A 12,386-nucleotide genomic window follows, 5' to 3' on the forward strand; every position below is an offset into this window, starting at 1 on the left:
ATGGCGACTGTGCTGATTATGTTCAGAGACAGAGTAAGGATTTCTAATCGTCCGGCCAACACGGACTCTGATATAACCATAAGAGGTGTAGAGGGGGCGCAAACACTAAAAAAGTTATTGAAATCCAGAACATACTCTCCCACATGAAATATTTCCTGTGTGTCACGTACAACAATACCATTGAGTTGTTCGTCTACAATGATGTTTGTCAGTGGTATCTTCCTATGTCGACAAAGTAGGATATTTTGAACGTGAAGAACATGAAAACTTCCATCGTAAAGATTCCATTTGATATCCTGGATAAATGAGGAATGTGCTTGTGGCAACACTGTCATCTCCGTCGAAGTGATCGTTTCCGACATATTTACAAACCAAATACCTCTTACCTCAAAACTGATTGAGCGATTCCCAGTTAATTCTTCTGTAACGTATAAAAACTGAGGGAATCCCAGAAGCCGTCTCTCGACCGTGTCTCTGTCGAAGTAGTCAGTGTACGTAACATGGATATGCAAAACCACTTGGAGTATGAAATGATAAAACCCAAACTTATATTTTATGGTTACTGGCAGTTTTGGTATGAAGTAAAATTGTTTTAAATAGCAGCCCATTGCCATGGTTGTTCTGTGTAAATATGCCCTCAGTGAATCTTTAATTTCACGGAGCACGCGTTTTGAATCATTGGATGTTGAGGCTGCTCTAACGGAACTAAGTAAGTGCAAGCTGTAAGTAATGCCCTTTTGACGTGGTAAAACCAATTTGCAACTATTTCTTACATATACACGATTTTAATTTACATTCAGGTATTAAGCACCATTAGTCACTTGGATCATCATCGTGGGACTGTGCATAGCTCTTTACGGACCGTCTGCTAGCGAAACACCAGTTGTATTAATGTCAACTTTGCCCTACAATTGCTTACTATCAAGTGACCACGGTGTATAAATGTCAAGTCTAATCGGTCGTTCCAGCACATCCCAAAAGTTCCGTATTATTTTAGTGATGAAATAATTTTTTTATTTTTTTTGCTCATGAAACACGCAGAAGACCCATTATTAAAAATTATTTTAGTTTGAAAAATAATAGACTTAGTGAAGAACTTGTATGAATAACCATCATATTGCATAAAATGTCCTAAATTTAGAATAACTAATGGGTGTGGACATCACTGTCTACTTCATGAAAGCTTTAAAAACATGCTTCTTTATTGTGACCTACTTACGATGAACTATCCTGATGTGAAAAAATCGTATTCTAGTCGGTAAATCATGTTAACTGACAGAATTATTTTTCCTAGGCCTCTGCCCTGAAGCGATTCTTGCCCCTTTTTGACCGAGTTCTGGTGGAGAGATTTGCACCAGAATTGAAAACAAAAGGTGGGATCATGCTTCCAGAGAAATCTCAAGGAAAAATCCTTCAAGCCACTGTAGTAGCCACAGGAAACGGAGCCAGGGACCAGGTACAGTATAAACCCATCTAAAGTAAACTCTCAGGACACATATATACATTCAAGGAGGGCACTTATTCACAAACTATCTTACGACTAGGCTGGGAAAAAAATTCTGTCTGATAATCAAATACTGATCACAAGGTCATACATATGTATTCAAGTTATATAAACCATGGATGTACTTAACATATTAATTAAGAAAATCTACAAGAAATGAAGAAAAAGAAAATTACTGTGTTTGTAAATTTTGATCTTAGTCTTATTTTGTGAATAGGGTCACTGGTCCAGCATTAAACAGGTGCATCAATCCATCTGAACACCCAAGGGCAAGTAAACAAACCTAGCAGGGGTCATCTATACACTCAGGGTACCTAGTAAATGTGTTCAGTGACTTAGACTTTAAGTCTGAGATTTTACTCAAACTTTGATTGCTCAGTCTTGAGTAAAAGAAAACTCTTAACTAATATGGTGGATATTTTTTCAGGAAATCCAAGCCAGGCCCAGTAGGGGCCCATTTAAATACTCGGGGCATGTAGTAGAAACATTCAGGGACATAGTCAAGTGTGGGGCTATCTAACCATTCAGGGACTAAGTCGGGTGTGGGCTTATCTAAACCATTCAGGGACTAAGTCAGGTGTGGGGCTATCTCAACATTCAGGGACTAAGTCAAGTGTGGGCCTATCTAACCATTCAGGGACTAAGTCAGGTGTGGGGCTATCTAAACATTCAGGGACTAAGTCAGGTGTGGGGCTATCTAACCATTCAGGGACTAAGTCAGGTGTGGGGCTATCTAACCATTCAGGGACTAAGTCAGGTGTGGGCCTATCTAACCATTCAGGGACCAAGTCAGGTGTGGGCCTATCTCAACATTCAGGGACTAAGTCAGGTGTGGGCCTATCTAACCATTCAGGGACCAAGTCAGGTGTGGGCCTATCTCAACATTCAGGGACTAAGTCGGGTGTGGGCCTATCTAACCATTCAGGGACTGGATAATAAAAACACTCGGAACTATTCATATCTTTGGATACTGCTGTATTACAACAATTGAGATGAAAGGGGAAGACACTGTTATTTTCATATATACAAATGAAGATAGTTTTACATTTAAATTTGTATTTTCCAGCAAGGTAACGTTGTACCAATCAGTGTGAAGGTTGGAGATCAAGTCCTCTTACCAGAATATGGCGGTACTCAAGTTGTCCTTGATGAAAAGGTGAGGATTCATTGTCTGCTAAAATCGTAACATTTTTATGTGAACAAGTTTTTCTTTGTATGTCAAATGGGGATAACTATGTTGTTCTTTATTATTTTGCAGGAGTACTTCCTATTCCGGGATGGAGACATTTTGGGAAAATTTCAATCATAGAAAATTTGTGTGATATTTGGTAAATCTAATGAAAGATTTTGAGTGAACGATAACATTTCAGACAGATATTTGTGTGTTGAACATGCAGACCACTACAAATGGAGAAGCAAGTGCTACAGTAATATCTGGAATTGTGTTCTTCAAACTGAAACGTTGACCACAAAAAGGGAGATAATCCACAGATGTCATCTCTCTTTTTTATGAACTTGTCATATTTTAAATTCATTAAGTTCATAAATCATGTTTGTTGTGTGTGTATTCTGTGATTACTAGTACAGGTAGATGATATATACGTGTATTAAAGATTATTCATATAAAACTCTCTTGTTTTAATAATAGTATGATGCTGTAGAAGAGAGGGGACTATATAATTTTTTTTAAAAAAGGGCGGGAGGAAAATGAAGGAGGTTCAAAATTAATTTCATGAATATCACATTCTTGCTATCCATGCTAATTATCTGACATCTACCACCCATTAGGCTGAGGCACAGTAAAAGATGGTTATAGCTAACCTCCAGGGCCAGCAAAAACCAGTTTGTTAACCAAACTTCGTTAAATTTAATACAATTTCCTTTATTTTCCTCTCATAGTGGAATAATAAATATCACTTAGCAATAGGCATGAATTCATTATAAGTGTGTTCACTATAGGTATACTAGGGTCGGAACAGTTGTACTTGTCACGGGAATAAGAGACAATGACCACACTGGAATAGGTGATCCTAAGGGGTACTCGATACCATGGAACCTAATGACCACACATTGGAGTAGGTGATTCTTAGGGGTACTCGATACCATGGAAGTCGGTGATACCCAGAAGTGGTGTTTCGATTGGATGAACTTTGACATTTTTTGTATCTGGCAGGGTATTTCGCTGTTTCTCGAGTGCTAATCATTGAAGACGAGGCAGAAAGGTCATTTCCCGCCTTCAGTTAGTTGCTGTGTGCATATTGGTTAATGGTGAATCTCGATGGATTTGGCATCCCTATTTCTAATCTAAAACTGGACAAAGTGACGACTGGACAGGGTAGTAGGTTCTGGGAGGTATTTGCTCCTATGCAAACAAGTGGCCTGTGACACGCAAAAGGTTTAGCTTGCCTGAATTTGGCTTTCCACATTTTGGAGAATATAAGGGTTTAAATGACTGCCTCTTTAGCACTAATATTTTATTTAAGACCAGGCAAAATGAACCCAAGGACTTAGATGACCAGAGGGACTATCATTCTCTGCCTTCAGTTTTAGGGTTCGGTGGACCCAAGGGTCCAGATTTCTGAGTCCATGATTTTATTCTGTCGTGGGAGGAAGGCACAAGGTAACCACTAGCTGTGTTAGGTGTTCGATACCATGCAGACAAAATGTCTATCATATACAGAATTTAAGTGTTGCTTAGCTTACTTGACATCGATGTTTTCGGTATCCCAAAGACTACGGGTTTGATGGCCGCCTTTCTATGGCCAATCTCTGCAGACCTGGTAGAAAGAATCCAAGACCAATGTAGTGGACCCTTTGGGCTACAATTTAAAACTTTTTGTTTGTGGTTGTAATTAAGGATATCTCCAGGTGGCTGGTGCAGATATATAGTCTCTATGTCTATCATAGGATTGATTGTTTTTATGTTCCGTTGATAATTTTTCACTTGTATTGAGACGTCACCGGCTATAGGCGAAGTACCACAAAATTAAACCTATGCTTAGCGCTCGGGGTCGTAGTATTGAAGGATCTTTATCGTGCCAAAGCCTGTCGCAAGACGGGACATCCGTTTATAAGGTCATATCCGAAAGATCCGTGATTCTCTCTTAAAACGTTTAGCGAAGGAGCAATCACTACCTATTTTAACTTTTTAGGTTTGACGCGGTCATGGCACGAGCAGGGCTCGAACAAACGATCTCCTGGCCTGGAGGTTATAAAACTTTTTTGAGCACATTCTCATACTCAGACTCAAACTATGTTCTCTAAATCGTACACATAGTCAAAAGCGAAGATTATAAAACTTTTATAAAATCATTCTCACACTCAAATGGAGTACATGCTCAAGATTTTTCGAGTATGTTTCAAAGCTTGCTCAGAGTTATACCCCCCCCCCCCCCAAAATGGCTGAGGTTGAGTATGAGTACGATAAAAGTTTTATAACCTCCAGGCCAGGTTTCGAAGCGAACGCTCCAGCACTGAGGTACCAAGACCGGTTTGTCATCGGACGAAGGGATAACGTTACATGCACTGGATGAGATTGTAGATCACGAGAGGTTCTCAATGTCTTACAGAGAATTAGAATGTCTGTGATTTGCAAAAGTGTTGATTTATATTGGTCAAATAAAGTCCCTGGCGTCAGAATGCCTTATATTGTCCAGTAAAGTCCTTGCCGTCAAAATGCCTTATATTGGTCCATTAACGTCCCTGACGTCAGAATTTTTTATATTGGTCCAGTAAAGTTCCTGACGTCAGAATGCTTTATACTGGTCCAGTAAAGTCCCTGACGTCAGAATGCCTTATACTGTTGGTGCTATCTTATGTTTAGGAGTTTGTATGAGAAAGTTGTACCGTAGTTTCTGAGAACGAATTTAAACAACAAGGATAGTAGGAGAATGTTTACAGAAATGTGTTAGACCTATGTTGGCAAAAACGATTAAATAGATTGTACAATCAAAACATCTGCAATAAAATTGTTCCATTGTTGTAAGATTATAGACAAATTGTACATGAAAGCTCATGGCATTTTTTCAATCACATATTATTGCAACAAATTTTGTTGAAAAACCCCCCAGTAAAATCTGATATTTTTAAAGTACGAGAAACATAAGTCACATATAACCATGGTACCGTTTGTTACATTATCACAAAAGTTTATAATTTGTCTTTTAAACAAAGATTGCAGTATGTTATTGTTTACGAATTTTTCAAAGAAATGGATCTCGATTTAGGTTTATTATATCTACCCCATTTTAAGTATTATTTAGGTAAAATGTGTCATCTAAAAGTTAGTTAACTTACATTTATGATCGTGCAAAATCAAGATGTTTTATATTACAAAATTAAAAGTTCACTTCTTCGTAAACATAGAAAGACTCGGGCCTCTGTTTATATATATATATATATATATATATATATATATATATATATTATAAGCACTGAAAAGGCCACGACACTGTTGGTTATTTAAAACTAAAATTTTCGACGCAACCCGACAACAGAGTTAAGGCTATAAAATATTGCTAGATCATCCTTGCATTCAGAAATTCAAAATTTTGGCTGTCAACATTAATTAAACGAGTCAAGTTTTTAATGTTTAACATCAAAACTGAAAGAAAAAAAATTAAAAAAAAAAAAAAAAAAAAAGCAGCGATCCAGTCCCTTTAAGATGGGAATTTCCCCGCGTGGTACAAACAAGACTTCCGGAAACCGAACACTGGTAGACGCACTCAGTGCGGTACCTGTTGGGCGAGTTGTAAATTAATGAGCAGTTGGAACGGACTTCTTAATCACAATCAAATTTTGTTGTTGACATCCATTCCAACAATTAACGTAAGTATTATTCAGATGTTGTGTTGATATTTACCTTTTTTGGGTAGAAATAAAATGCATGGCTAGCGACTCAATAATTACTGGACCATGCCCTAGTTAACTTTGGAGTGACAACATAACATTCCGACAATTTTTATTTATATTTGAAAAGAGGATTTAAGATATGAAAAGTGGAGATATCGAACAGTGGTCAAAAACATTACCGCAGTGCTTCCCAGGGTTTTCTGGTACTTACTGGACATTTGGTCCAGTAATGGTCGAGTTGTTACTGGACCAAATCACATTTTACCAGACCAAAATTCATCCCCTATTGTGGCCCCACCTTACCCTTGGGGTCCATGGTTTTGACAAACTTGAATTTACACTATATCAGGAAGCTTTAAAATATTTCATGTAAATTTGAATTTTCTGGCCCAGTGGTTCTTGAAAAGATCTTTAAAGATGTCCCCAATATATTCCCATGTTAACCTTTGATACCCTATTGTCGCCCTACCCTACCCCTAGGGGTATCATTTTAACAAAATGTCAGGAAGCTTTCATGTAAATTTGAAATTCTGTCCCAGAATGGCATCGGCGACGTACTTTATTAGCCCAAGCATTTCACTTCAGATTCGTCAGTGGAGTAAACTTTTCCAACCCGTGTTCAACACCATTGTTATGAAATACACGTTTTTTTAAACTCGAGCAATTCGCGTAACTCCAATCAAACGTGTCCATGTTGTTCAAGTACTTCTTGATCAGTTTAAACGCTTCATTTACTTGCTATTCATTACCTAATTCAAATGTTTCAAAGACGTCTGTAATTTCACGGGATATTGCTCAATTGTATTAATGATTGCAAGTTTGATTAAATATTCGAGTTAAACGTTACAAACAGGTTTTCTGTTTGCATTGACTAAAAAACAGAGTAAATTTTGGGACATGCTGCTAAAAATTGAAAATTTATCTAATCATGTATTTCATTGGGGAAAAAAATCATCAGACACTTGGTCCGACCAACAACTGATATTGATCGGACCAAAACAAAAATTACCGGACTTTTGCCAATGTCCGACGGACCTTCGGAATCACTGAAATTCTGTACGAAATGTTATAAACAGATATACACATATTGAATGAATACAACAACACGCCATATTCTTGCACCATGGATATAAGCGGTAGTTAATAAACAACAAACCCATGACTGTTAATGATAATTATCAAAAGATAGATTAATTTTCTTGGTTTCCATAGACTTAAAATTCCTAAGAGATATTCAAATTACATGTACAATTATATATATACTACTATACTTTTCAAAAACGTCAAAACAAATTTGTTAACGATATAAGCAATGGACGTACACAGAGTTTTTATAGGTAAGAGGAATTCCAATAATAGACCTCTGTGTTTTCTTTATGTATCCTGTTATAAATTTTTAGTTCAAATTAGATGATTGCAGCAAGACTATTTCTTGTAATAATTACCTGTAGGTACTAGCGGACTAGTTTGATCTCCACCGATAATTGATCAAAGATCCCCGTATCAAAGTGAGCAGTACCTACTCTGTACCTACTCTGTGTATTAATTGCAGCAATCAAATGGCTATGTGTTAGTTTTGTTTATTAAAACATAAGTCGAAATTCTACATAAATGCTGCTAGTCTACAAATTTCTATATCGAACATGTCTCATCAAGCAAAGCGTCAACGTCTTGAGTTACCATTTTGTGATAAGATCAAGCTGATAAAGCATCAGGAATCTCAGCCTAAAATCTCTCATAGGGACTTGGGTGAGAAATTCAAAATTCGCAAATCAACATCATACGGAGGAAGGAGTTCTACCTTGATCAATATGAAGAGAAAAAAAATACCAGCCCAGATAAATCTAGATTCAATACAACTTGTAAGTTTTTGACATCAATGACGTTGTCTACAAATGGTTATATATATATATATATATATATATATATATATATATATACATGTATACACACGTGTCGCATTAAAGAAATATAACCTTATACAACACAGATATTCAGAACCGCATGTACATGTATACAGATTTGTTGCATTAAATACATATGAGTCGTAAAGTGTAGACTCCATCTCTTTGCGAGCAACAAATACATGTATGTCTGTCATTCAATATTTTAAGTGACGTGATCAAAGTTTCCTACATTATTCCATATTAATAAAGAATTATGCAACCACTGATCATTTAGCTGACATGATGAAAGGTGAAGATAACGAACAGTGATCAATCTCACAACTCCTATAAAGGTGAAGATAACGAACAGTGATCAATCTCACAACTCCTACAAAGGTGAAGATAACGAACAGTGATCAATCTCATAACTCCTATAAAGGTGAAGATAACGAACAGTGATCAATCTCATAACTCCTACAAATGTGAAGATAACGAACAGTGATCAATCTCATAACTCCAACAAGCAATACAAAATAGATAATTGGGCAAATACTGACCCCTGGATATACCAGAGGTGGGATCGGGTGCCTACGAGGAGTAAGCATCCCCTGTTGACTGGTCACACCCACCGTGAGCCCCATATTTTGATCAGGTAAACGGAGTTATCCGTAGTCAAAATCAGTGTGCCAAGAACGGTCTAACAATCGGTATGAAACACGTCAGACAGCATTTGACCCAATGATAGGTTGTATTGGCAAACTAAATCGTTATAACGACTATGGAATTTGCGAAATGCTGACTTTAAACGAGACTGTTGAAACCCCTGTACCATCAACTTGTTTGTCAGTAGCTTGCCTCGATTTAAAACTGACCATACGCAGAACAAACTCTTGCATATCGAATCAGTCGAGAGATATAAACACCATATGCAGGTGATAATGGAATATTGTTACATAGATTTGTTGCTTCTTCAACAAAAATGGAAAACGCAAATACATGTGTATTCATATCTAGTGATCAGTCATTCAAAAAATTACTTTATTAAACGCCACTCTGATTCCACGCACAAGTACTCTGAAATTGTAATAAAAAATATGCTGGAGTTCAGCATTAACAATATCTTCGTGGTCTTTGGTGATCAGGTCATCCAATATTCTGTTGGACTTCCCATGGGCACGAATTGTGCTTCTTTGTCAGCTGAAATACATCATGCCTAACATGCAAAGTGATTAACTGTGGATTTATACAAGTTGGCATTGCGATTAGAAATATATAATCGGTGAAATTTTCATATTCAATGTGTATGAATTTCTTTTACTGTATTCTACCACTTAATCTAAAAAAAAAAAGACAATATTTCTTAGTAAAAATAGATATAAAATCCACGATCGTTATGTCATTTCATAAGAAGGGCATGTAGCAACACAAAATGTAATAACGACGCAAAATGTAATAAACTATCATTATCTTCAATTACTTCAGTTTATGCTAATTTAACTATTATTTTCTTCAATTACTTTAGTTTATGCTAATTTGGCGCTCAATAGATCTTGCATATCTTTGGCATTTTGCGTTGTTACATTCTGCGTCAAACTCGACGGAAATTGTACTATTAATGCAAAATGTGATAATATACATCTATTGCATGATAGTGAGGGAGATATGAAGATTTATTCACCCAAGAAAAATCCCGAGGGGAATATATTTTTTTTTCATATCAGTCTTTAATTCCAAAATACATTACTATTTCGGGGTAAAGTCTCCACAAACCAACAACACAACAATATAATAATGTACATAAAAAACCTGAAACTGCCATATGTGGGGTTAACAATTCAAAAGTTCATATCACAACCCCCATGGCAGCACTATAGGAGGACAGGACCCCTCCTCATAGTGGGAACTTCTTGCAAAATACCAGTATATAAAAGGTTTCTTACAAAATTTTATTTGATATAGAAATATAGTTGTTTGTAATCAATTCAAATTGTTCAAAATAAACTCACATTGAAGCATAGTTAAAAATGTGCATATACAGATATTTGTCAGAGGACAAATATCCCGATGGGAATATGATTTTTCTTGGGCAAATAAATCTTCATATCTCCATCACTATCATGCAATGAATGTATATTATCATATTTCGCGTCCTTATCAGGCACATAGAATCAAGGGGAGGGGGCAAGGGGGCGCTGTCCCCCACCTTGATCTAAAAAAAAAATCATTTGTTTATTTTGGAATGCAAATAAAAGATATATTGGGTGACCCCCACTTGACCCCAGCTTGAAATTTCTGATACAATAGTAAAAACAAAAACAAAAAAAAAAAACGCCCACCACTACCTTTATTTAAGAAAATGAAGATTGGGTAAAACAATTATGAGACACTCATAGTAGAGGACGGTAACCACCCCATCCCATCCTCAACCTCCAACAATTGAGGAAAATGAAGTGTGGGGGTTGTTGAACATCGGACGAAACATCTTGGTTTGTTTGGGGTTTTTATTTGTTTTATTGTTGTTGTTCTTTTTTTTTTTTTTTTTTTTTTTTTTTAATTATTGCTATCATTTGGCACGGCAATTTTTTTTTTTTAAGATTCCAATTTCCTATTTTTTTTTCTTCCGGTTGTCCCCCTCCCCCTTGAAAAATGACGATACATGCCTGGTTATTACATTTCGCGTTGCTACACATGTATTCTGATTGTATGATGTAGCATTGCACCCCTTACCAAGTTTCTTTCATTTACACAGTGTAAGGAATGGTAAAACAAATCACAAAGTAAAATACATAAAGACCAAGATTATTTTGTAAGCGTAGAAACTTCATTCACAAAATACATGTATAAATGTGTGTATTCAGAAAAATCGCATGCATGCAATGCAGGGCTATATCCTATGTGTGTTTTAACGTTTCTGTAACATGCCATAATGATTACTTTGAAGTTTGAGTGTAATTCATGCATAAATATTTTCATTTCGTAGATTTGGTCAATGGATATATACTGAAAATGTACGTCGGCATTTCAAATTCAAATGTATTCAATAATATATTAATATTCATGAATCAGTGAAATTCGTGTTGAGGTTTCATTTGATATGATACAATATCAGTATACAATCACGGATAAGTGGTATTTACAAAAGGCAAATTAAAGGTATAAACATTTTATTTTTGGATTAGTAGTATTAATATCTATATGGTCACACACAAAAAAAACCCATTACTTACATGTAACTCATATCCGGATTCATATATTGATTTAGATATCAATAAAAACAAGGACTCATAGTTTTAGAGTTTTTATATTTCCAATGAGTCTGATGAAATTAAAAGAAAGAAACCCGCATTTGGATTCAATCTACATTTAGATGCAATTCATTTCTGCTCTGACCGAAAGCACATGTTTCTAAATTTTCGGGGAAGAATCTTGCAGACAAAATAATTCAAACATACAGAGTCCGTATTTTCTACATGCAAAGTTAAAACTAATATAATTATATCTTTTTAATTTCTAACGATTAATTGAATTACATGTACATGTGTTAGCACTATTGCAACTCCTGTTGGTTTCCAATATAATATTATTGTCAATCACTTTTAGAATAGCTTTTTTTAATGCTTGTAAGCTTACACTTATATCAGTAATCAATTTTCTTTCCTTCTGTGAAATGATATTGTACATAGGATTCTCTCTCTCTCTCTCTCTCTCTCTCTCTCTCTCTCTCTCTCTCTCTCTCTCTCTGTTCAATCAATGACTATGTACATGCAAAGTAACCGTAAATACTATTAGTTACACAGTTAGTTAGTGACCTGATACGGAAAAATACATGGTGTGAAAAGAAAACCCGTATCGGGCGAGGCGACGCCTCGCCCGATACGGGTTTTCTTTTCACACCATGTATTTTTCCGTATCAGGTCACTAACTAACTGCGTAACGAATTTATCATGTCGAAGACCTCTAACTGTATATGTGGGGGTCTATAATCATACAACTTAGTCAAATGTCTTTCCTTTTGACACGGCTGCAAGTCGAACCCGACGATAAATAAAATTACTCGCCCAATACGGATTTTACTCGCATGATACGTTTTTTTTCACGGCGTCATGTGACCAAGATCTGACCAATTAGATTTCAACAATTTTGTC

The 12,386-nt window shown here is 36.1% G+C and overlaps 2 protein-coding genes across 5 annotated transcripts in view; both read left to right on the plus strand.

The window, feature by feature from the left end:
• On the plus strand, positions 1-3,132 carry LOC130050675 (10 kDa heat shock protein, mitochondrial-like). The gene is made up of 4 exons (XM_056150886.1): positions 1-33; positions 1,295-1,456; positions 2,571-2,660; positions 2,763-3,132. Exons 1-4 carry the CDS (start codon positions 1-3, stop codon positions 2,811-2,813), a joined length of 336 nt encoding a protein of 111 aa, XP_056006861.1. The 3' UTR covers positions 2,814-3,132.
• A 3,056-nt stretch (positions 3,133-6,188) lies between these two features.
• LOC125665557 (uncharacterized) overlaps positions 6,189-12,386 on the plus strand; it is a 13,696-nt gene continuing 7,498 nt past the window's right edge. The window contains exons 1-2 of one of the 4 annotated variants that reach the window (XM_056152304.1): positions 6,191-6,331; positions 11,222-11,394. The gene's annotated coding sequence lies outside the window, so the exon portion shown is untranslated. Of the gene's footprint in view, positions 6,332-11,221; positions 11,395-12,255 lie in introns of those variants that run through there. The other 3 variants (XM_048898261.2, XM_048898262.2, XM_048898260.2) reach the window with 3 other exon arrangements.

This window comes from Ostrea edulis, chromosome 10 (genome assembly GCF_947568905.1).
Source record: "Ostrea edulis chromosome 10, xbOstEdul1.1, whole genome shotgun sequence".
Taxonomy (NCBI): domain Eukaryota; kingdom Metazoa; phylum Mollusca; class Bivalvia; order Ostreida; family Ostreidae; genus Ostrea; species Ostrea edulis.